The following is a 25,985-nucleotide window of genomic DNA, read 5'->3' as shown; positions in this document are numbered from 1 at the left end:
GGGTTGAGGGCGTGCCTGTTGACTATAAAGAGCCATCATCAATGGATCTCTGATAACATGATCAAACATGGAACAAAAGCGTAGATCCACATACTTTTCCCCCACGGAATTGGAAATTCTAATGAACGCGTATGCCGAACAGTTACCCATTTTAACAAAAAAAAAGCAATTCCGCCGCGGCAGCGAGAGCGCGAGAGAGAGCTTGGCAGTAAATAGCTGAACAAGTCAATGCGTCAGTAAAATAAATTAGTAAAATAAAATAAAATAAGAGGAAAGTTTAATATCTTCCACTTATTCAATATGTAAAGTGTGTGTGTGTGTGTGTGTGTGTGTGTGTGTGTGTGTGTGTGTGTGTGTGTGTGTGTGTGTGTGTGTGTGTGTGTGTGTGTGTGTGTGTGTGTGTGTGTTTCAATTTACGCAACCCCGAGTTGCCCCACGAGGACTTGGCAGCAAATGAAGATGAAGTACAAAAATATAGTTTAAACAGGTAAACTAATGTTTAATTGAAATCAAATCAATTGTGCTGTTTTGCCTGCTCTACCTAATTTAACAGATATTCAACATGTGATGGGCCTATATTTAAGCAGTAAATGTAAGTAGTACATTTCCCAGCCACCCCAACACTGCCAATATTGAATAGGATTTAGATATATTAGAAGGCTACACCTAGGCAAAATTCATTATATAGAGTATGCGTCCTGTGGATGAGGGCATCACTGGGGGGAGCTCCTCTGATCCCCCCACCCCCCAGGATAGAAGTGCCTTTATAAGAGGTTGGTTATTCAAAATAATTAAATATGTACACGCAACCCAGCGCGTTGCAAATTAGATGGGGCAATATTCTGGCTCAAGTAATAATTGCACTGTCTAATCATCTGATGGCGTCATCGCCCTACTTGAACCAGATGCCCTCACCAACTTCCATGCAATTGTAACAATTCAAAAGATGCAAAAGGATGCTTTGGAGATCCAAATTTTGGAACATAAGTTAAAGGTGGGGGAGGTGCAAACTGGGATACTGTTCCCTGCTCTTAAAACATACCCAATATAAATTACTTAATTTTTTTTGTGCTTTCAGGAAATGAAGGAATCCTCATAATAAGTAGATTGTCTTTATTAGAACACGGGCTGTGGTGGGACAAGTTATTTTGTTGAACAGTTTACTCAAAGGGTTTTATTTCAGTGAACAATGCAGACGATTATGCTGAGCATGTGCATGTAGAGAAGAACAGCATCTTAAAAGCAGTACCAGGGTCTTTTCTGCCTTGCATTCTTAAAATGAGTTTCTTGACTTGCAGCAGTTATAGGTCCGTGGTTGGTTAGTCAGCTACTCTGATCATGGGAAAGCCACAACGTTGAAGTGACTGTACAGAGCGGGTGGGATACACGGGGCGGATCATTCTGCACGCGTTAATTGCGATAAAAAAACAAAACTTAAACTTAAAGCATGCCCCCGGTGCGTTTGACAGTTAACATGGGGGCTGAGAAGGTGGTCTAAATAAATGGTAGATTGCGCTGAAAAACGATAGCGCTCGGGAAGAAAATTATCAGGAAAATAAATTATATCCAACCGGGGTCTTAATAATCGTTCCTCACGGAGATTCCTTCTGAGGATCGCAGCAGCCTCTACGTCCACAGGCTCTCGTAGAAAAGGACATGCCATTTCTAACACTTCCTTCTGTCGGAGAGCTGCCTTCAGCCTTATAGACAACAAACTCAGAGTAGGTCTAACCACCTCCCGAGCAGGTTAGACCCACGGCGTATGTTGCCGCAGCAACTAACTCTCGGTTGCGCTGAACCTGCTACCTGAAACGGAAAACCCAGAGTTTCCACTAACTCAGAGCGAACAAACTCGGGGTTGCCTCAAAACCAGCTACCTGAAACAGGGACAAGGCGTCTTTGCCGTCAAGTTTGATTGGCTGTCACGGCCAAACGGTTTTGAACTAGAAAAAGCTGTTTAGCACATTTGTTCTGCTTGTTCTGAAGATCATAAAGGGCAAGTTTTATGATGATTGGACATAATCGGTGGCCTGTGGATATGTAATATTGATATTGACAACTTTCAACATGGTGGCTAATTTCTGATGTTACCATGTAAAAAAAATTATTAGCTATATGGAGCGGTCTGACAGTATCACCAGACATTGAAAATAAGTTTGAAATATACTCATGTGACGAGAGAGGAGTTAAAACACGTCTTTGTTAATTATAGCGCCCCCTAGAGGTCAATGGTCATTGGTCACCAAATCCATTGAGTGTCCCCGCGATGACATCATGGGTCTATTTATACCAAGTATGGTTATGATTGGTCAAAGGGCTGCTGAGATATTGGCGGATTTATGGTTTGATTGGCTGTCGCGGATATTTCCGTGATAAAAAAATTACTAGGTATATGGGGAGGTCGGATAGTAGGCTATCACCAGGCATTGAAATTTTTTTGAAATATACTCATGTGAAGAGAGAGGAGTTAAAATACATCAACATTAAAAACAGCGCCGCCTAGAGTTCAAAGGTCACCAAATTCATTAAGTGTTACCACGATGAGGTCATGGGTCTATGTACCAAGTTTGGTTATGATATGTCAAAGGGCTGCTGAGAAATCGGCTTAATTGCGATTTGTGCGAAATATTTCGAATTCGAATATGCAGTCAAGTGTTTTTTCATCAAGCACGGGCTGACGGTCAAATTTGCTAAGTTTCGATATGATTGGGCTAAATTTGTGATAGTAGAGGCATTTTGAAGGTTTTGGACATAAACCAAGATGGCGGAAAATCCATCAGGGCGGAAAATGACGTCATAGGATGCGTTGAACTCGGCTTGGTTCAAGGATTCCCATGATACCTGGTTTGTGAATATTGGATGAATGGGTCGAAAGTTATAAACATGAATGCATGTGCAACTTTGACCTGTTGGTGGCGCTAGAGCTGTTGGGCTAGCGACCTGAAATAGGCTTAATGGGCTAATGGGGCTGTCCTGAACCAGTGTGAAAAATTTCTCAGCTTTTCGCCAAGCAGTTCTATGGGCTGCCATAGACTCCATGGAAAGATAATAATAATAGGTAAGGAATTCATACGAAAACAATAGGTTTCCCAACTTCATTGCTTGACACGCAATAATAATAATAATAATAATAATAATAACAGTAATAATAATAATAATAATGATAATAATAATAATGCAGACTCTTTTCCTAAACAATCTTATGTTTTTTAAACGTCCGTGTGAATATGACGCGCAGGAAATGCCATCGTTATTTCCGCCTGAGCGGGATCAGCTGTTTGTTGTGTTCCCAAACAGAAAGGGGTGCCAGATGGTCCACAGACGTCTGGGAGAACCGAAGGCTTTCTGCTGTCATGGAGGAGATCATTGAACACCCCGTTGCGGACGGGATGGAGGAGAGAAAGAGGAGTGAGGCGTCCTCCTTCTTGGAGAGTCTCTCTGAACACAGGAGTACACAGAGTAATACGCACGGTAGTACGCAGTCCTCCCAACGCCTCCTGGCGTACAGCGACGCCTTGATCTCCATCATAGCCACGGTCATGGTAGGCAATAAATAAACAAACAAACAAACACAAGGAGGACCTGTCCGCAGTCCTCCGACTAGTAGTACGCAGACATGCATGCACGCACGCGTGCGCGCACTACACTTACTGTCCCCGATTTAAAAGTACTAGGCGGCGGCAACTGAAGTGCAATGTATTAATAAATCCTTTCCTCTTTACAGATTCTACCTGTCGCGCACACCAAGATAGGAGAAGACGAGGTAATTAATTAATAGTATAAATTTAGCCAACTACTTTAGATAACTATAGCTTCATGTGCCCATTCCATGTTTGTATTTTCCCATTTGGTAAATACCACTAAATGTAGGATAAGAAAGACTGAATTAATGAAGAGCCTAGATCTGACATTTCTTGCCCAATAAGACAGGCCACCTATGGCAGTCTATAGGCCTATAGTTACTACAGAGTAACTACACTATAGTTCGTGTCCCCATCTTTAAAACTGACCTTGACTGTCTTTTAGGAGTTGAAGGAGAGTGTTCAGGTTTTGTTGACCACAAAAATTGGCGTTTATTTAATGACGTTCCTGATCGTAACGGTGGCCTGGGCCGCGCACGTCAGGTCAGTCTGCTGTGTTTATTGTGTTGTTTACTGTGTTCATTGAGTTGGAGCATACCTTAATGTATTGTAGAGGTTGTATAGGTTACAAATCTCTGAAGTAGCCTTGATTAAACATTTGAGTGTCATTTGTTAAAATTGATGTAGCCATCAGCCTTTTGTGAGTGAAATGTTCTTTGAGCAATGACTATTTCTTCTGGCTGCCTGTAGGAAGAAGATGATTTGTACTATACGCTGCTGTACAGTATTTTGTAGAACTTCTTCTGGGTTTGTAATGGTCCTTTTTCTGCAGGTTATTTCAGGTGATCGTACGCATTGATGACTGCCTGGCTCTCCTCAACCTGGTACCTATAGTCCTCCTCAGGGGTATTCTGCTGAATCTCAATATGTTGTTAGTGTGGGAGATAGTATGAAAGTAGGTATGGATTTAGTGTTTGAGTAAGTATGAGCTAGTTTGTATAAATTAGTATGGGAGTAAGTATGAGTCAGTATGGAGTACTGAGTAAGTATCAGTTAGTATGGAGTATTGAGTTAGTATGAGTTAGTTTGTATTAGTTAGTATGGGAGTAAGTATGGAGTATTTAGTAAGTAGGAGTCAGTATGGGAGTTGGTATTGAGTTTGAGTCGGTATGGAGTTAGTTTGTTTCAATAGGTACTCAGTATGGGAGTTGGTACGGAGTTAGCATTGAGTTAGCATGGGAGGTGGGTAGCATGAGTTGGTATGCATGTCAGTATGAGAGTTAGTATGTGTGTCAGTATGTATGCGTGTTCATGTGTGTATGGCATGTTGGTATGTGTCCACTACCTTCCCCCATGTATTATATGTAGCTAGTTACATCTAGCTTGTCCATCCTCCTGTGTGTTCCAGGCCTGTATGATGCTGATAACCTTCCTCCCGTACACAGTAAGTACATCGCACGGTCTACTCATCAACCATCGTCCCTAACCTCCAACCATCAACTGACCCCTGACCTCTACCATCACCACTAACCTCTAACCATCAACTGACCCCTGACATCTACCATCACCACTAACCTCTAACCATCACCCTAACCCCTAACCATCACCCCAGTGTTTCCCCTATAATTGTAAACGCCAACGAGGCTAGCCAGGCAAAAATGTTAAAAATTAATTTTTAAAATGCTATAAAGTAGTGGACAGAACGTCCCTGACCTCTAACCATCGCCCCTATCCCTGTTTGCTCTAAAGAACAGTTAGTATGGTTCATAAGGTTTCCAGTTTACTGCTATGCATACTAAGACACACTCACATTTTCCTATAATTTTGCCTCTGTAGGCTAAATGGTTATTTATAAGAGTGTAGACATTTCATAACAAAAATTAATTTGATTCATATAGTGTGTGTGTTGACATCTCCTCCACTACCAGGGTGTGTCACCCTCTTGGTGATTCACCGCTGACAAGATTTACCAGAAAGCTCAGGAAACACTGGTTATCACAGTGGAGAGGGGAGGAATGAGGCTATCCAGTTAAAAACTAGGATATGATTAGGTGCCCATGTTGGAGCGAGGTACCCGGATTGGTCATTTTTAACAAGACAGCGGGGTAAGCACCCCTGCTCTTGTGATGAGTGCCAAGGGATCTCTCAGGCACAGGGTGTGATTCCAGAGGGATCCTGCTCCCTCTACAAACTCTGAGGGAGCAGCAGTGCTGGCAGATAGCCGTGGTGCTGGCAGAGTGGATGTCCTCACTTTAAACCTTCTGAGCTCAGTTTTCGCTGATGGCGACGTTTCCTGAGAACCACCTGGGGATCCTGCTGTTCTGCGGCTGTGTAATGGTCATCGGCCTGATTCAGGTACAGTCTCACAGCCCTTATCCTCATGCATGGGACCAGAAAACTAATGACCGATTTTTGTCTGAATTCACAAAAATATATATTTAAACTTGACGTTAAATTACATTTCAAATTAGAAAACTCGTCATGGTAACTTCTTTACTGGCAGCGATAAAACTTGTCTATGTTCCAACCAAGGTCACAGTCGCAATCCATAATTGGTAATGACTAAAATCAAAAAATATCCTGTATGTATAAGGAGGTATTTCCATGTCCCGTCCAGGCCTTGGTGGTGGTCTACGCCTTCAGTAGACCCTTCCTGCTGAAGGAGCAGATCCAGACCTCAGAGGACCTAAAGGTCTACAAACACCACATCCTGCAGGTCATCCTCAAGGTTCCAGTCATGTGCTTCCTTGCCAGCATCTTCTCCTTCATATTCCTCCAACTGGTATGTCCCCCCCCCCTTCCCTCAACCGTTCCTCCTCATGGATGTCTTTATGATACGGGGGTCTTGATTCCAAAAGTCTGTTCATAATGCTGTGCTAACGGCTAATTACAGCACTCCATATAGAGAGGTGTCATTTATCACTTCTAACTTAGACACTTTTGGGACTGAATTCGTGGCAATTCCATGACTTTGTAGCTCTGTTAACCAATGGCTATTTTTTAGTACTAAAATATAAATTAATATTAGAGGAACAATGATAAGATACTCAATTGTTGTCGTTACGGTATTTTACTACTACTTTTGTTCCTGTCCTACTCATTGCTATAAAGTTATTATACATATATAGTCGATAAGTATTCATCTGTTTCAGTCCTACGTGCTGCTGGCCATGGTGATCTTCCTTCCATATATCTCCCAGTTCTTAAAGTGGTGTCGCAGCAAAGCCACCGGTGAGCATCACATTCATTTAGATATGCCCAACTTTTTACTATTGCTAAAAAAATGGATGAGTTGATTCTCAGTGACCATGCCATCCTTTTCCAAACTTCTAACAGAAAATTTGTTCCGTTCATTTGTCAAAATCTGTGTGTTTTGTGGCAAATTACCTCACATCACATCTGATCCATCAACCAATGAGGTTTGGAAACATATATTTATATGGAGCTTTCTCACAGCACAATACTACCATTTTAAATTGATTTTACATTTTACATACAAATGTGCATATCCTTTTTCTATGTACAGTATGTACATTGTACGATGACCTACTTTTCATTTTGGTGCCATTGGCCGATTTATTGCAGGTTTTGAATCATTTATTATTTTTCAATGAATCCCTGCATGTTGCAGACATGCAATAGTGTTGAGATGTCCCATAAAACAGCTGTGCCATTTGCACATACAGATAAGAGAATGTGAAGACTGTTTCCGAAAATGAGCTAAAGTGATCTAAACGATCATAAATTAAAAAGTGTGTAAGCATATAGCTTGCAGAAAAGAAATGTCTATAGCATATTCTGACATGATCTTTGCAGCGGTTGCAGCACATTGATAAAATGTTGGTGTGTGTGTAGGTGAGGAGGAGACCCCAGACCCTGAGCCCCTCTACCAGGCCAGTGAGCCGCTGTCCAAGGAGCGGCTGGAGGCCTTCAGCGATGGTGTCTATGCCATCGTGGCCACGCTGCTCATCTTGGACATATGGTGGGTTCTGCTCTCATTAGTCCGTAGCAGACAGGGTCCCCGAAACTCGGAAAAAATACATGTTATTATTGTTTATTATTAGAGATCTACAATAAAATATATATGAAATATCGAATTGGCTGGGAACATACCCCTGATCTCTTCCGTGGTGTATCCAGTGAGGATAACGTCCCCGACCGAGAGACCGTGAAGACCGTCTACAACGGGAGCCTGGTGTCGGCGCTCAGCGACTACGGACCGGAGTACCTGGCGTACTTCGGGTCCTTCGTCACTGTGGGGCTGCTCTGGTTCGTCCACCACTCGCTGTTCCTCCACGTCACCAAGACCACGCGCTTCATGGGCCTGCTCAACGCCTTCTCGCTCGCCTTTGTCGGCGGCCTGCCGTTAGCCTACCAGCTCACCCACGAGTTCCCGCGCAACTCTAACAACGAGCTGGAGGCCATTCAGGTCAGCTGCGTCATCATCTTCTTTGCGGGTATCAACCAGCTGGGGATCTGGGTGGTCGCCCTTTACAGCGAGCAGGAGACCCTGCACCGATACGTACGCTACGCTGGCCGCGACCACATCTTCATGCTAGCCAAGCTAGCACTGTATCCCTGTGTGGCGCTTGGAACTTTTTTCCTAACATGTATTTTGAGTAAATTTAGCGCATCCATCTTTCACCTGATGGAGATCACAGTGCCTTTGGCCTTCTTGGTCTTGAGGCTTCTGGTGCGTGTTGCACTAGCTGGGCAACGGCTAGTCTTCTGTCCAGAAAGAGCCATTCCTAGGACCGTTCTGGAGGAGGAGCAGGATGCCCTGGTCGCCTAGAGGACGACGGGCACTAAAAGCTACAGAAAGCAGATGCAAGTACTGCATAATGAGGATGGAAGCCACTAGAAAGAGTCGGATCTGGAGCATGCAAACCATGCTAACCATTTTGTTGTCTGGTCAAACCAACAGGAAATGGTCTGAATGTAAATAGGGTATAATAACGTTATTCCGCTGCCATAATAATAATGGGGATTTAAAGGTCCCATGGCATGCTACTTTATGGATGCTTTAATATAGGTTTTAGTGGGCCCCTAACACAGTATTTGAAGACGTTCCTGAAATTCAGCCGTGGCGCAGAATTACAGCCACGGCTGAAAAAATTATCGTATGCTCGCTAGTCTGGCTGAACGGAAGTGGACAGCGTCTATTGCCTAGCGTCAGATTTGGCCGCGACTCCTCCCCTTCCGGTTGCTGGCGTTCCCGTATTGTGCTCCCCCTCAAACTCGGAAACTAGGCAGTATGGCGAGTTTTGAAGAGGACTTTGACGGCGCTGTAAAGTTGGCATGTTTGGCTCTCCGTCGAAAATTGCAAAGAACTGCAAAAGATTTGCTTACAGCATTTGCTGAGGAAGAAAGATGTTCTATTTTGCATGGACACCGCTGCTGCTTCCCGGGCTTAGCCCCGCCCTAGACGATTGTGATTGGTTTAAAGAAATAAAAACAGGCCCGCCCAGTTTCCCCACGGATAGACGGCTCGAGGTAGCGTGGCTCCAGACCATTCTACTTGCTGTAGTTTGGTCTGGCTTTGCCTCGCAATGGCGAGGCGCACACAGCCTTTGGCCGTGTTCTGTAAATATTCTAGTACACTCGACTACAGGAGCTCTATATCTAGATAATATATTATACATATATATCATAAATATATTATCACGGCCAAAAGCTGTGTGCGCCTCAAGACGATATTAGGATTCTCAAACGACTGCGTCAGGTTCTCAGACGTCTCTGGTTCTTCTACTTCCACACCCGAATGACGACATACGGGGAAAATCCAAATCGGTGCGTCTGAGCTTTGTTTTTTCAAAGGCAGAGCAGGATACCTAGTGCTCATTTTAAACCTGACGCCATTTCTAGCTACTGGGGGGGGGACCAGCCAGGCTAGGGGAACTCATGTTAGAAAACCTCAAACTGAAACTTTAATGCCATGGGATCGTTAATCAATATTAAATAATATATTAAGGCTTTGTTAGCAGTCTGTATTCTGTATTCTAAGCCATTAAGTTAATTGGGGTCAGGGATGTTTAAGAGCCAACCCTAAATGTGAAGACTAGGGTTGACCCTAGCCATAGGCGAGTGCTGGACACTCAAGTGACCCATTTTTTTGTGTGTAACAGTCATTGCAAAGTGAGTCCAACCATTAAAGATTCACTGCACTTTATTTTTAATGTTAATCTGCACAAACATGTGGTTACATCTGTAATCACAACCGTCCTTTGTTGCCCATGGCCGTGCTAAATGTAAAAATGTAGAGGGTTTCAAAGTTTAGGGTTAGATTATGGTTGGGGGATGGTAATGGATATTGGGGTAAATGGTGATTAGGGTTGGATGCCGGTGATAGTGGTTGGTGTGGGGATGGGATTGAATTGTGGGGTATCACATTTATTCAAGTTTTTTTGATTTTTTTACTTAAACAACTTTTAATATTTAACCCAATCCTTTCTGTGATGTTTGTTCCAAGGTTACATCCTCAATCAAATGTTGATCTCCGGCCATCTCAAACTTAACCCCCCCCCCTGTTAAATAACGTGCATGTAAACAAGTGACCATGTCTTACACTGTCCCTGTTTCAATTAATCAAAGTGTACTTTTGGTTCAGAAAATGTTGACATTTAAAGAAAAAAAATAAACTTTCTTTATTCATCTCAATACAGTATATATCTCCACAACCAGCAATGACTATATGAATAACATACGTGGTGTTCTACATTACATCTTTGTATTTCACATTGCCCATATATTAACAGTACTCTTCCATATCATAGATTCTACAGTTCAATCTCACTTCAAAAGCTATTAGATATTTCATTAGAAAACATTCCAGCATATTGCAAATCAAACAAACCTACACAAAATGAAAATGACATAACATTTGCAGTGCATGATAACCTAAACTGGTCAAGTTACAACTATAACCTCAAAACCTCCTTTTAAAAATCACTTCAGAAGAATCAGTACACGCAACAATCAGAGGCTGAACTTTATCTAACGATCAGAAAAGGTCCCGACTCAGTGTTAATGTCTGTATAAATAAAAAGAAATGTCATATCCATCTGAACTCTGTAGACTGACAAGGAGTTTCTAGTTATAGTAGTTACTAGTTATAGCCGTTAGTTCCTGGTAACACTAGAGGACGACATTATATCATTTTCAAACAGCTGGTCCCAAATATTTCCGTAAGCCAACTGGAAGTGAAACAACACATTCAAGATTTTCCTCAGAAAATCTAATTTGGACAACATTTTACAAATTGCACTCTGGTAAAGCCTTCTGCATTGTTTATCAAAATAATCTTGCCCCATTTCATTATTTGTGACGTTATATTGGTATGATACTGTTGAATTTTATCATTCGAACATCTAAAAAACGGTAAACAATACATTTCCATTGACAGAAGTAATTTTGTATAACCCGTACCAGAATCATGGTACTTCACCCTACCCAACAGAAACCACAACTCAAATGATTCAGTGAGACATTTGCATAAGATCAAAGTATTGCTAAATCTACCTCTCTGGTAATATTGGGTCTCCCATCATACACTGCAATAAGCGTCAGGTCGCAACCTTAACATCAACAATGTCAAGCAAATTCAAAACCAATGCTCCCTGTAGTCTAGCCTCCCCTGCAGAAGGCACCAGGAACACAGGAAGCACAATCGCAAGTCAAAGTTCAACTTTAGCACGCTTAAATCGGTTTAAAATGTTTACTTTCTACACAGCAGTCTCCTATCCCAAGTCCCATCTATATAGATCTACAGATTTATATAGTTTCTTAAAGTTTATATTTTAGGCATTTCTTCATGTGAACATCATTACCATAGTGTATGTACAGTACTATACAGTGATCGCTATGCATGCACAGGTCAGATCTAAACACTAAGGGCAAGCTGAGGTGACAGGAGTGAACACAGGCTGAGGCTGTGACTTAAGGTGTTATAACATTACTATTAGAACAGTAGTTATAACATTTCATTACAACAGAGTTATAACATTAATATTGATTTATGTTCTAATTATGCTTTAAATTTACATTAAGATAATATAAATATTATAACAGTATATAGTTATAACAATATTATAACAGAGTTATAACATTATTATTCTAACAATATAGAGTTATAACATTATTATTCTAACAGTAGAAAGTTATCACATTACAACAATACAGTAAACCCTGCTGAGATGTGATTCTTACTGTGGCTGCTACCTGCGGGGGGGGGGGTCCAGGCTGCTACCTCAGGGGTGATGGGGTCCAGGCTGCTACCTCAGGGGTGATGGGGGGCGGGGGGTCCAGTCTGCTACCTCAGGGGTGATGGGGGGCGGGGGGGTCCAGTCTGCTACCTCAGGGGTGATGGGGGGCGGGGGGTCCAGGCTGCTACCTCAGGGGTGATGGGGGGCGGGGGGTCCAGGCTGCTACCTCAGGGGTGATGGGGGGCGGGGGGTCCAGGCTGCTACCTCAGGGGTGATGGGGGGTGGGGGGTCCAGGCTACTACCTCAGGGGTGATGGGGGGCGGGGGGTCCAGGCTGCTACCTCAGGGGTGATGGGGTCCAGTCTGCTACCTCAGGGGGTGATGGGGGGCGGGGGGTCCAGTCTGCTACCTCAGGGGCTGATGGGGGGCGGGGGGTCCAGGCTGCTACCTCAGGGGCTGATGGGGGGGCGGGGGGTCCAGTCTGCCCCCTGGGGGTCGGGGGTCGCACCTCAACACTTGGTTGCACCGTGTCCGTCCCACGGGTCAGCGCTCAAAAGGGTAATAGTAGTTCACTGTAGTTTGATAAAAAGTTGTGGCCCAGCATGCTGCCCACATGCATGTGTTTAACACACACACACACACACACACACACACACACACACACACACACACACACACACACACACACACACACACACACACACACACACACACACACACACACACACACACACACACACACACACACACACACACACACACACACACACACACTACAGTCCAGCAGGGGGCAGCATGCCCCTCTCTCTCAGGTGGGAGCTCAAAGTGTTGAAGATGCTGAGTTGCTGCGCAGGCTGCAGACCCAACAGCTGCTGTAGCACCTTTGTGGGGTTAGGACCTCTGCAATAACATGTAATGTATATTAGAATATAACACAACTGACAGCTGTAGTAATCCTCCCTGACAGCAATATATTTAAGCTAACCTGCAGGCTATATCCTGTTGATAATGTGGTGGTGGTACAGTGCTAGCTTAAGAGGCCCATTGGTACGGGCAGAATTCTAGCTGACATGTTGTTTGTAGCCATGGTAGTACCTGATGAAGCTACCGATGTAGACGTGGGTGAAGGTGGCCATCAGGTACTGACAGTCAAAGCGGTCCATGATCCCACCATGACCTGGGATGGTGTCGGCAAAGTCCTGCAAAGAGGAGCAACATCTCACCATCTAAACACCTGCACAACACAGTAGGCGGGACCTCTAGATATGGAGAGAGGTGTCCGCGCATCCTTAAAAAGTCTTAAATTCATGTTTCTAAATTTAAGGCCTTGAAAAGTCTTAAATTCGTTCCAAATGTTATATGCTGGTCTTAAATACTGTAACTCAAGGTCTTCAATTTGTCGGGGCATTATTTTTCTTGTTGGACTTTTCAGGAAGGACATAGACAGGCTTCTTTCTTGCTAGCTGCATATATAAATGATTATCTGCATGCTTGCTAGCTAGTCTGCGACAATGGGTAGGTGAATGAGCCTCATTGAGTGACACACATGCTATGCTTGGGATATAATACAGCAGGATCCCCCCCACCATTGCGTGTTTTAGGTCTTAAATTTCGTTCAAGGTGGTATTAAAAAGGTCTTAAAAAGTCTTAAATTTGACTTGCTGAAATCTGCAGATACCCTGGGTACAGCTTACACACTAGAAAATAAATAAATGAGAGAACGAGAATGAGAGAAAGAAAGCGTGAGAATGAGAGCATACTTTTATTTTGAAGGCTCTTTTAAAACCGCTGGCGAAGAATCCACCAAACGGTCCAATGAGCGACCCAAAGGAAGACAGGAAGATGCTGTGGATCTGGAAGGGGTACAGCTGAACCGTCTCCTAAGGACACACACAAGAAGGGGACATCAAATACACGACATTATATAACCTAAATTCAGCACAATTCAAAGTTAGGGAGGGCTTCACAGACCCTAAGCCAGGGGTTGGCAACTGGCGGCCCGTGGGTCATAACTGGCCCGCCAGACATAATATCTAGCCCACCATACATAATATCTAGCCCGCCAGATTATTCTGAAGTTATGATTTTTTATTTTTTTATTTTTGGGAATATCGGATATCTATATCTGTTAGCTTAAATGTAAAGAGCCGGATACAGTGAACTTTTTATCTTTCACAACCATTTTTGAATAACATTTTATCAAATCCTGCTACTATTCCCGGAAGGTTAGAGACACACTCGTCACGGTGCGGGCTTTCTTGGTTCCCTGGAGAAGGCGGGGCTGCGCACAGAGTCTAGACCTCTTTAGAATAATTTGCAAATTCCCGAATGTTTTTATTTTTTTATCAATGAAGAGACCCGCATGCAAGAATGAGTTCTCGTCTGTAGGCTACAAACGCGATTAACTATTTACAAGTGCAAAAACGCCAAAATATTCTTTATTTTGCTGAACACTTTTGGGATAGGGACGGGTTAGGGTTTTTAACCCGACAAAAGCCTCGTAAGGACAGTTCCTCTGCATCTCTCTCGTAGATCGCACCATCTTTCAACGTCTTTGATTAATACGACTACATGACCTTCTCTCACATATCAGCAGCTCGCGGATTTCACGTTCTCTCCAGTTAGAACTGCTCATGATGATATCGCTGCGTTGTCTCTTTGGAGACAATGCAGCAACACCTCTACCCAACGTGATCAGGTATGACATTTATGTGATTAGGGCATACAGTGACTTGTTTATATGTACATCTTTTAAGAGTCATCTAGTGCTTGGTAGGCATATGACTAAGCCAGCTGACGAGCCTGCGTGCAGTTCCAGATGCGAGGCCAAACTTTGTTGCAGACCCTTGCCCTAAGCTCTCTAAAAGGACAAGGAAAACGGCAAGAGGGAGGAAACCTGGAGTAGGAAAACGCAATATAGATCCCTCCTTCCAGGGGAGGTTATGAAACGGGAAGCATGGTATAACATAACCCAGCCCTACCTTCCCAAGCGCGTTCTGCACCACGGCCGGGAGTGTGTACTCCTGCAGGATGAAGAGCTCTGAGGGCTCACACTCCACGGTGAAGCGGTACGTCTCGCTGTTGTAGCCCACCGGACACACAAAGTACTGGAACTGAGCCAGGAGGTAGGCCAGCTGCAACACAACACCCCAGAGATACTGTTATATACCAGTTTTAACCAGTTATAGTCACACAACACCCCAAGAGACCTGTTATACCAGTTTTAACCAGTTATAGTCACACAACCCTCCAAGAGACCTGTTATATACCAGTTTTAACCAGTTATAGTCACACAACCCTCCAAGAGACCTGCTATATACCAGTTATAACCAGTTAGTCACACAACACCCCAAGAGACCTGTTATATACCAGTTATAGTCACACAACACCCCAAGAGACCTGTTATACCAGTTATAGTCACACAACACCCCAAGAGACCTGTTATACCAGTTTTAACCAGTTATAGTCACACAACCCTCCAAGAGACCTGCTATATACCAGTTTAGTCACACCCGAAGAGCACCGTTATACGCCAGTTATAGTCATTAGTCATTTACAGCCACTACTTATCGCTAACCACTCACATCTATAACCAGTCAGAAACTAGTTCAAACCAGTCACAAACAACCTTAGCCTCACCTCACTGACTGTACGTAGTACAGACCAAGCCCCTGTGATAGTACTAGTCGTCCTAATGTAGAACTGGACTGCAGGACTCAACTCACCAAGAACCCGAAGACCACCGTGGAGAAGAAACCTCCGATGAACCCCTCCCATGTCTTCTTAGGGGAGAGCTGAAAACACACACACACACATTTAGTACTGTACACAGTAGTGGTCATTGAAGTCCTCCATATTTCATGTTATATCGTCTGACCTTTATCAATGGAGTCCTTCCAAAGAAAAAGCCAAACAGGTAGGCCATGATGTCGTTGCAGATCACGATGGAGATGGGAACGATGAACCTAGAAAAGAGATACACTCAGCAAAACATGGACACTGTGTGTGGAGTAGTTGTAGTGGAGACAGGTGGGTGAGGCATGTGCGGGAGAGAGTTACCAGATCATCCCTTCAAAGAGGTTTTGAATGACCAGATGGGACTGAGTGACAACGATCAACAGGGTCACATGGGTCCAGGCAAACTGAAAAACAAACAAGAAAACACAAACATCAACACCCTCATAAACATACACAATAGCCTGGCTATTGCCAGACCAAGCTCAATCGCAGATTGCACGTTGGTCTGGGGGTGATCAACGGGCCTAGTTCAACTGACTCTGTACGCAATTGGCTGCTCGCCGTTGCTTCCCTGTCGTCATTGTGTTACACAAGCCAATAGCCCGCAAGGGGGAGGAGCCAGCTTGGTGATTGGCTCCCGCAAAAAATGTATACATACAAATGTATTGCTCTTCTCCGGACCCTTCTGCAGGGCGAATTCAAATCGCCGGCAGAACGGGCTGGGGGTACCCAGTCTAATAGCACAAGGTTTCTTAAAAACACCAGAAGAAACCTCAGGGATATACCAGCCTACCTACCACCCACCCACCGCTACAAGGGCTGGAGTCCCTAGTTAGCATAAAACCAGATACGCTTACCATCTGGGTTACCATGCTGAATAGAGACCATTTACAAATTGTGAGGGTTACTATAGAGATTACAGTCCATGTCTAACTACAGGCAGTCACATGGTGATCCAACCACAGGCTGTTACTGTGACGATAAAGAGGGATGTACTAGGTTTCCCTCTGCATGTTTCCATGCAGAGGGAAACCTAGTAATACAGGCGGGTGACCAGGTTATGATAGTTATTCAGTGGAGGGGTTAACATACTCATTAAAACATTCGTATACAGTGCCACTATGGAGACTCTGGTAACTATGACACACGGCACAAGCTAGGAAGTGAGAAAACTCGAAGTGACGTGGACTCTCCAACCCATGACCCTTACACTTCTCCACTTCAGTGATGGGGCTTAAGGTATGTTGTTGTGCTGATGTGCGACCTGGTGCATGACACATTGATAAATGCAGTGATGGCTGAATGAAAGACTATACGCCCCTGGCCAGTGTCCCTCCGTTATTGTCTGTTTGTTCCCGGCAGATGTGTAATATACCAATCTAAAGCGAGGGGTGGAAGGCGCAATCGATGAACACGTCCCTCTGGGGGGGGGGGGTGTCTAACGCCCAGCACCTCTTTCTAGCCCTGCTTTAGCATTGTTGTTAGGGCAGCCAGTCAGTGAACACTGCCGGACCCACCAGGATGGACAGGGTGAACAGCTTATGACTCATTATAAGTCGTCTGTGTCGTCCAACCTGAATGATGTCTCCTAGTCAATCCAAAAGTTTGTTAAAAGGTGCGTTATTGTGTGGCTATTTATGTAAACATCAAACATGCTCTTGTTTATGCATTTGCTCGTGTTACCGTGTGAGGTAATGAATATCCAACGTTTTGATAACATGGGATATAGATCTAGTTAACTGGGTGTCGTCACCGGGTTTTATCTAAGGGTAAACTGGTATTATATCACCCGGCTTCTGTGTTTACAGTTTACATTTTCAAATTTTAACAACGGATTCTGGCGGTAACATGTAACAATTAGCATTCCCGTATGCATCTAAATGTACTGCATGTAAGACAACAGGTAATGTAGTGTTATTGTGTTACTATTGGGATACAGACCATGTAAAACTGCAGGCGGTAATGTTTCTTCACTAAACTCAGCACAAACATGCAGAAACCTGTGGGAGAGATCAGAACATGCAGTCAGTGGTTTAGATTAAGAATAATAGTGCATCCAGAAAAACATCATATCGACAAGACAACTTAAACTTTAAACACTGTAATACTAGCTCTACAAAAGACCATGGATTATTAATTGTAATGAGTTATTCTGAAAATATAGAGCTGTAAAGGTAAACATATTGGTTACTGTCCCACTGATCTCCTCTGCTTACACTGTTTAAACAAAGCCCCCATTTCTGTCAGCACATTACAATGATCTAAAGTAAAGTCACAGTGTATGCCAACGTTCCTTCTTTTTCATATCTGACATCCCGCATCCAATGTTCCAAAGCGCCAAGGCTTTTCTGTTTACAATCTATGTTTTCAAATCTGCAGACACTGTGGACTCTGTGAGCTCCTCTCACCTGCCAGGTAGAGCGCGAATGAGATGAAGCGGTGGTAGCGGGAAAGGAACTGCAGTGGCTCCTCCCTCTGCACCAGGGCCCCGAAGTAGTCCGCCAGCGTCTCACCGTAGAAGAAGTAGTTCACACACACAAGGAAGTACCTGGGAGAGAACACTCAGGTTAGGGTTATATAGTTCAGCCCTTCAGCTAGTCCTGAAGGTGAGGTCTAGGTTTACATAGATCAGCCCTTCATTGAGTCCTAAGGTGAGGTCTAGGTTTACATAGATCAGCCCTTCATTGAGTCCTAAGGTGAGGTCTAGGTTTACATAGATCAGCCCTTCATTGAGTCCTAAGGTGAAGTCTAGGTTTATATAGATCAGCCCTTCATTGAGTCCTAAGGTGAGGTCTAGGTTTAAATAGATCTGCCCTTCATTGAGTCCTAAAGTGAGGTCTAGGTTTACATAGATCAGCTCTTCGCTTAAGGATGAAGGTGAGGACAAGGTTTATATGGATCAGCTCTTAATTTAGGGTGAGGAATAGGTTTATGTAGATCAGCCCTTCACTTAAGGGGAGGACTAGGATTATATCGTCAGTTCTTCACTTAAGGGGAGGACTAGGTTTATAGAGATCAGCCCTTCATTTAAGGGGAGATCTAGGTTTACATACATCAGCCATTCAATTTAGGTGAGGACTAGGTTTAATATAGTAGCTCTTCACTATGAGCGGAGGTTGAGGACAAGGTTTTTACAGATTTTTTTTCTTCAGTTACGGCTGAAGGTTAAGAATAGGATTATATAGCTTGGTATGTCGCGTTAAAAAGGTTTAAACTAAGTTTAGTCAAAACTAAAGGTTAGCATTAGCATGTAGGTTGTTAAAGGTTTATAAAGGTTAGTGTGGAGTTAACAAGCTCTTCATTCACATGTTTATCAGGGTTTAATTTAGTAAAGACTAAAGGTTAGTATGCTTGGCAATGGTCTTTGCTCAGGGTGTGTTGGGGAGGGGGGGGGCATTTTCCAGTCACTGTTAATGGGTATGGGCTAATAAGATAAGTTGACACATGCTCACACACACACACACACACACACACACACACACACACACACACACACACACACACACACACACACACACACACACACACACACACACACACACACACACACACACACACACACACACACACACACACACACACACACACACACACACACCAGTAGTGGTCATTGAAGTCCTCCATATTTCATGTTATATCGTCTGACCGATATATAAATAACAACATGTAAGCGAGTGTTAGCCAGGTGTCTCTGGTCTCCTGTGCAGCATGTTAGGCAGCGCTAGACTCCTTTATCTAGTCTCCTTTATAGCATGTTAGCCAGTGCTAGACTGCTGTATCTAGTCTCCTATATAGCATGTTAGCCAGGTATGTCTGGTATCCTAAGGAGCATGGTAGCCAGTGTTAGCCAGGTATCTCTGGTATCCTAAGGGGCATGGTAGCCAGTGTTAGCCAGGTATCTCTGGTATCCTAAGGAACAGCCAGTGTTAGCCGGTGTTAGCCTCACCAGCTGAGCGTCCTGAACCAGGGCAGCTCGTAGGAGCGGTACACCCGGTAGCCGATGGTGATGATCTCCTGGAAACACTTTATCTGCACCGTCATCACCTGAATGAAACCATGAGAGGTGAACACATGAAGCAATGAACACATACAGTGAAAACATGAAGGAGTATATAGATAAGGTGAACAAATAAAACATCCAGAAACCTCCAAGCACACATTTCTCAAGTGAATTAAGGGCTTTCTTAAAAGCATATACCTGAATAATCTTTGAAATTCTGGGGAAATTAAACTTTTGTAGTCAAGAACACTACCGGAAGAAATCGAAATATTTTAGTTAGTTAATTATGAATGAAAAATGGTTAATGAAGAAGTTCCCCTAATGCCATACTGTGTCTTGGCAGTCAGATTCTTGGAAACTAATGAGCCGGAATGTTGATTGCATGATGAATTTCAGGTGCTGTTCAATGTTGTGTTTCTTAAATGAGTGGCAATGATAGAATGTCATGTTCAGCTTGCCCTAATCAGGATTCAAACTCTCTATGGATCACCAGCACAAGGCATTATCCTGTTCAGCCACTAACACTCCTGAACTGCATGCAGCCTCATTCACATGGTGAAAATGTCTTTTGATAAGCACACAACATCAAGAAAGCTCCAAGCAGACATTTCAAAAGAGACACATTTCTTAAAAAGAGCACACATCTGAAAATTTGCACTGTTAATGTTAACCACCTAATAATAGCCGTATGGTAGTTATACAATAACAAAATGGTCATATAGGCAAAATGGGTTGAGATTGTGGACGTTTGGCTTTTCTATGAAATAGTGGGAAAAGACAACAATTTTAGAGCAGAAGACCAGGGTGAAAAAGATGCATCTGATTTTATAGATTAATATGATGAAAGAATTTTGAATCCAGGTTAATCTGGTAAGGGGAAATAAGGCTAGTTCACAATTTTTTTTAAATAGCGCCACCTTTGGGTGCAGTACCACAATTTGGGTTTATGGGTAGTGGGGGGTGCTGTTTCTTTTTATACAATAACAAAATATTCATATAAGAAAAATGGGCTAACTGCTCCAACTTTATTGGCCAATATTTCTCAAATGGAACTAAATAAAACAAATTCTCTTCGATGATTTTTGTAAGGCTTGGTCTAAAGATTTTCTGTGGCGATTTTGGTGAATCTTTGATTATTATTGTAGCCTGTGAATCATCTTTACCATGTTTAGCTTTAATATGAAATTGTGGGAAAAGTAAACAAGGGTTTTATAAATGCATCTGATCTAGAGATTAATATTCTGAAAGAATTTTGAGTTCAGGTCAATCTGGTGAGGAGAAATAAGCCTAATTCATGTTTTTTTACAATAGCGCCCCCTTTGGGTGCAGTACCACAAGTTTGGGTTTATGGGTAGTGGGGGTTATTGGTAACCATACCTGAGTATAGGCTGCAGCATGACTTTTACAGAATTTGAGGGCAAAAAAACAAAACGGTACAGAAAACAATAATAATAACCTAATAAACACATACAATGACTATTACAAGCAATGGGTAATTGATAACAGGGACCACTAGGATGAGGGCGATGGGACTAGGTAGTTAATGTTTGTAAGGAAAATAATGAGGATGCCAATGGAAAGATAATAAGGGAGGCAATGAAGGAGATCATTAGGGTAATAATGAGGTAATGTAGACTATACTGACCACTAGGATGAGGGTGATGGGACCAAGGTAGATGATGAGGAAGAAACCAGAAATCATGGCCAGAGAAAGAACTCCCCGGATCCAGTAATTCTTCCATCTGAGAAAGAGAAAGCGAGAAGTTAAGTTCCAAGACATCTGACTGAATCTCAAATTCAAGTTTCAGTTTAGGTACTGAATTGTACATGAATCTATTAATTATAAGCATCAACCAATGTGACAGGGTGCCATCTTCCTCCCTTTCCACATGAGGAAGGGAGGGCTGTCTGTCTGTGTTACGGTTGCTCCACCCCTTAAGCATTTAAATCCCAAATTTACTAGACCCCCGTACCACCATGGCTCTCATTTGCATACCATACAGACAAGGCGTTTGCTCCAGCCAAACTACCCTAGAGCTTTGTGATTAGGTGCCATGCTACCTAAACACCATGATATGGTTGGAAGAAGAAGATTCAATGTTACTGGGTACAAAACAAACAATACTCCCACTGTACCAAGGATCCACTAACTATTATCTCTAATCAACTCTTACCAATTACAAACTCAAATTACTACTATAACTGGAGTTAACTGAGAAAAATAAGTATGACTCAAGATTATTATCTAAAGGCTTTAGATTAATATCTAAGGTCTGAAGTGAACAGGTCATCTAACTTTCGTTCACTTAAAATATTTGAGGGTAGTGTGTGTGTGTGTGTGTGTGTACCTGGGTGGTAGGCCCTCCAGGGCCTTGTTGAGACAGTGTGGGGTGTTCTCGGAGGGGGGGGCCACATCAGGGGTTGCATCCTTAGACTCCGCCTCCCCTGGACAGGCCAGCCGGTCCTCTCCGTCAGCCTCCTAACACACACACACAGTGTATGTGTGTAATGGATCCGTTTCATACAATCTGGCCCAATCAAGGCGTTATTAACATTGTCACACCCTTGTACTGCAAAGTGCTTGAGGCAGATCAGTTTAATGTCATGGAGCAGATTCAAGTCAAGCGTAGAGGCGTGCCATTATCCTGGGAGGAAACCTGCTAGACTAGCACAACTAGCCAGTTGACCCAAACGCCGCTCACAGGAGACAGTACAGACAGTCAAAATACACATACCAACACAATACGTGTAGGTTCTAGTGCCACCACTTTGTACAGCTGATAACAGTTAACAAAAAATATTATTTATAAGAATGAGCCTCCTTCGTGAGCTTTGCGCAGCTGAATAGGGCTGCTGGCCTACGCTCCTTTATTTTGTTATATTTTATAACATCTGTCATAATGGTGGTATTTGGGGAGAAAAATATTTTCTGAGGTGGTATGCAGTACAAAAAGTTCGATAACCAGGATGTAACAATACTACTGCTCTTCCGAGGCATCAGAAAATGGCCTAAATGAATTAACAACAAACAGTCCCAAGATGGATTTTGATGTATAAGCCATATACCAACACTATACACTCATTATACCATACCAACACTAAACACATAGACCTATACACTATAAAAAGACTACCACAACTATAGTATAGCATCTGCCAGGGTCTGATTAAACATATTACTCAACGGTCTACGTCTGATATTTTTTTTAAAGACAGCAGGTGCGGTTATTGGCGATAACAAAATAAAGTTGAATCAACTCACTTCAAACTTTGAGGCAACATATATTCAACTTTGAGACCGTCAAGATAGTCAATCATTTTAATTTAAATAAAAAACAATGACTACAGCCATGCTACTGGGTTTGAAACGATGTGAATCAACCCTTAAATGCTGCCTGGATGCTTGGCGTTGTTCAGCATATCTCAGCACACGCTCCATCTTTTTCTGCGGAGGCCTCTTCAGCATGCTCTGCATGAGTAGTCACCTCTCGCCACGGCATTCTGTATTTGCAATGTAGCAGGTGATCGCAATTCTCCGGTGTAACATTGGTGCCTGAACTGAGCAGCAATCACACACACACACAACACTCTTTCCAACAGTTAATGTTGCCAAGACAACAATGTCAACGATAAGGATTGAGCCACGTTAAAACCACATTCCTCTGGGGATAGGATCACTCTGAATGATCTCTATCTACTGTGTGTGCGCATGTATGTATGTATGTATGTATGTATACACACACACACACACACACACGTGGGTTGCGAGGGTATTTTGAGTGGGTTGCAGAACACATGCCAAACGTATATGCTTTAGAAAGAAACCCATGAATTAACTCATGTTTCAAAATGAATCAATGTTTTAATGGCTTATTTCACTGAATTTAGCCCCAATTGTTGTAGGTTTTGTACGCTCAGTGTTTTTAACAGCACATTAAGACATTGTTGATTACTGCAATATTGGTAAAGAAATACTGTATTTATTTTTGGGACGTGACTTGACAGAACCACAACACTATAGAATACCAACACTGCACCATACATTTGCTACTATAACTGGGGTTGCGAGAGGGTCAGCTTTGTCTGTGTCTACTGGTGTACACAGGTGGGTAAGTTAAGAGTCCTTATCATGTTTTAATGAGGTAAAAGAGTCCTCATCTAAACACAGCAGACAAATCTTGGCTCGAGAATACACACAAGTGAGTCCAGACTGTCCAAAGGTTGCTCTTTAGCTTAATGACTGAGCCACAAGCTGCTACTACCCGCACTTTGACTTTTAAAGGCAGCTCGGTTAACCATTGGCTGTTGGACGTGGAGCTAGTGCAGGCTTCATAGTAGCAACCAGAGCTAACAAGCTTCATAGTACCCTCCACAGCTAATTAGCCACATGTAACATAGTAGCATTAATAAGCTAACTAGCTAAATGCATCATAGAAGCAGTCAGAGCTAAGTAGATACATTAATCATAGTAGCAGACAGAGCTAAATTGCTACATGCATCATAGTAGCAGCCACAGCTTACTAAATGCATGCATCATAGTAGTAGCCAGAGCTTACTAGAGAAATGCCTATTGGTAGCAGCCAGAGCTAACTAGCTACATGCATTATAGAAGCAGTCAGAGCTAACTAGCCTCATGAATCAAAGTAGTCTCTCTCCTCTTTAACAACAAGTACTACATTTGCATTAGGGAAATGATTGTGTTTGCATTAGGTGGTATACTGAGCTCATTCTGTGGAATCAACCAAAGACAAAAAGCTCCAGATGATATTGGAAAATAAACTGATTGTGCAAATATATTGGACAATATAATGCCAATTTATGGCATTCCCCTCATGCAGTGTTGTTTAGTACCATAATTAATAACATGGTTTTTATCACCATTAGTATTTGCACCATTATAATAGACTATTATTCACACTGCAACCTGGACTACCCAAACAACTACAACCACACCTCTCGCTTCAGCTTACATGGCTCAGTATTCACTGGCTAACCCCTACCTGCTCCCAAATAACCCATCGTTGTACTGTCTAACCCCTACCTGCTCCCTAATGACCCGTCTCTGTACTATCTGCCCGGACCTGCTTCTTAATGAACTGGATTAGAGCATACTGTCTAATCCCTACCAGTACCTAATAACAAGTCTCTGTACTTTTAACCCATACCTGTCCCTTAATGACCTGTGTCTGTATGCATAAACTCCTACCTGCTCTTAAAAGAGCAATTCATTATGACAGTTTCATTTTTAAATCAGTTTAGTCTTAATGTATGCAGATGTGTGGAATGAGCATTGTTGTTGGATCCTAGGTGGAAGACAATGCTATTTTCTTATACATAAGCAGCTACACAAGTTGAATGTATGCTCCACACGTGAAGTGTTACCAGCTAGTAAACCCACAGGTGAGCTCCAGTAACCCGGGGTTACCTTGTCGCTGATGTTGTCGCTGTTGTCGGTGTCGCCGCCTCCACCTCGCCGCCTCAGATCCGTCATGTTCACCTGCTTATGTTCACCTGTTTAGATTCAGAAACACGTTACTGTTCACCTGTTTCTGGACATTCCCATTAAGGTCAATATACCCGTTAATATTAATATCGATAGACCTGTTCACGTTAAGGTTAGTGGACCTGTTATTGGTTCTCACTCGGAGCTGGACGACGGCTGAAGAGACCTTTTAATCCCTTTTAAACTCCCGGTGCGGTGAGCGTCTCCCCGGTCGAGCAGGTCCCGGTGAAGACCCGGAGGTCTGGTTAAGGCTGAGACCCGGTAATGCCGGGAGTCTAGACGGGGTCTTGATAAGTCTGTGCTGAGGCTTTTTATTGGTGAATACCTGCGGGTTTTGGGACTAGGACCTGGAGCTACCAGCCGTTTCCACTGCGTTTGTTTATTACAGCCGCGGCTCTTCCTGCTGCTTCTGCTGCGGTCAACAGGCATCCAATCAACTCCCGGCTTTCTCCGTCTCTTCGGTCCAATCCCAGCCAATCAGCTCCCGGCTCTCTCCGTATCTTCGGTCCAATCCCAGCCAACCGCAGACTCTAAAGGGATCCACCCCAACCAATCCGCAGCTTGGACGGAGGAGCGCTGCAGTACTGAGCCTCGGCGGTGAAGGGAGTCTGCTACTAATAATATTAATTATATAATTAACTTGGTTTTGTGCCACAGACCGATGACAGCGACAGACGAAATGGACGGTGAAGGGTGAATTTAGTTACTTAACGGCTCACTGTCTGCATGTAACGAGGGCCGGCTGCGTTCTCCCCACACATGAACACACAGAGACGGATGGAGAATGAGGTTCATTCTCTGTGGCCTTGCTGTTTGTTGAAAAAAGTAGGCCAACACAAAGCTGTTCATCATTCAACTTTTCATTGAATGGTTCAAATGTAACTGTGGACTCATTCCCTATCCTAGCAGAAATCATTGTACAATAATACATTGCAGAATTGATTATTTATTATACCTCAGTAC

The 25,985-nt window shown here is 43.2% G+C and overlaps 2 protein-coding genes and 1 long non-coding RNA gene across 11 annotated transcripts; 1 reads left to right on the top strand and 2 right to left on the bottom strand.

The window, feature by feature from the left end:
- Positions 1–3,236: 3,236 nt before the first annotated feature.
- Positions 3,237–10,238, top strand: tmem175 (transmembrane protein 175). Of its 2 annotated transcripts, XM_060065792.1 has the most exons (10): positions 3,237–3,542; positions 3,725–3,763; positions 4,027–4,124; positions 4,414–4,465; positions 4,990–5,025; positions 5,853–5,936; positions 6,199–6,363; positions 6,734–6,812; positions 7,437–7,563; positions 7,722–10,238. In XM_060065792.1, exons 1-10 carry the CDS (start codon positions 3,354–3,356, stop codon positions 8,371–8,373), a joined length of 1,521 nt encoding a protein of 506 aa, XP_059921775.1. In that variant the 5' UTR covers positions 3,237–3,353; the 3' UTR covers positions 8,374–10,238. The 2 variants fall into 2 exon arrangements, with proteins under 2 accessions (XP_059921775.1, XP_059921776.1); XM_060065793.1 differs by lacking the exon at positions 4,027–4,124.
- Positions 10,201–25,471, bottom strand: cds1 (CDP-diacylglycerol synthase (phosphatidate cytidylyltransferase) 1). Of its 8 annotated transcripts, none has more exons than XM_060065795.1 (14): positions 25,121–25,471; positions 24,918–25,030; positions 21,868–21,998; positions 21,165–21,261; positions 19,466–19,563; positions 17,928–18,067; positions 17,461–17,519; positions 15,841–15,923; positions 15,659–15,746; positions 15,507–15,575; positions 14,763–14,915; positions 13,542–13,661; positions 12,877–12,980; positions 10,201–12,681 (listed from the first exon to the last, which is right to left on the bottom strand). In XM_060065795.1, exons 2-14 carry the CDS (start codon positions 25,008–25,010, stop codon positions 12,555–12,557), a joined length of 1,362 nt encoding a protein of 453 aa, XP_059921778.1. In that variant the 5' UTR covers positions 25,011–25,030; positions 25,121–25,471; the 3' UTR covers positions 10,201–12,554. The 8 variants fall into 8 exon arrangements, with proteins under 8 accessions (XP_059921778.1, XP_059921779.1, XP_059921780.1 ...); XM_060065796.1 differs by having other exon boundaries at positions 25,162–25,471; XM_060065797.1 differs by having other exon boundaries at positions 25,189–25,471.
- LOC132468132 (uncharacterized) lies at positions 14,954–15,497 on the bottom strand. The gene is made up of 2 exons (XR_009528168.1): positions 15,269–15,497; positions 14,954–15,139 (listed from the first exon to the last, which is right to left on the bottom strand). It is a non-coding gene; the product is annotated as an uncharacterized LOC132468132 (long non-coding RNA).
- Positions 25,472–25,985: the final 514 nt, after the last annotated feature.

This window comes from Gadus macrocephalus, chromosome 11 (genome assembly GCF_031168955.1).
Source record: "Gadus macrocephalus chromosome 11, ASM3116895v1".
Lineage (NCBI taxonomy): Eukaryota > Metazoa > Chordata > Actinopteri > Gadiformes > Gadidae > Gadus > Gadus macrocephalus.
Note: the sequence above shows the minus strand (reverse complement) of the source record. Positions and strands in the feature narration are given on the sequence as shown.

Coding starts and splice junctions, on each gene's coding strand:
- tmem175 (XM_060065792.1), top strand. CDS start 3,354: ATGGAGGAGATCATTGAACACCCCGTTGCGGACGGGATGGAGGAGAGA. Junction 5,026..5,852: donor TAACCTTCCTCCCGTACACA/GTAAGTACATCG, acceptor TTCTGAGCTCAG/TTTTCGCTGATGGCGACGTT. Junction 7,564..7,721: donor CTGCTCATCTTGGACATATG/GTGGGTTCTGCT, acceptor TGGTGTATCCAG/TGAGGATAACGTCCCCGACC.
- cds1 (XM_060065795.1), bottom strand. CDS start 25,010: ATGACGGATCTGAGGCGGCGAGGTGGAGGCGGCGACACCGACAACAGC. Junction 21,262..21,867: donor CTGGAGGGCCTACCACCCAG/GTACACACACAC, acceptor TCTCTTTCTCAG/ATGGAAGAATTACTGGATCC. Junction 18,068..19,465: donor TGGTTCAGGACGCTCAGCTG/GTGAGGCTAACA, acceptor GTTCTCTCCCAG/GTACTTCCTTGTGTGTGTGA.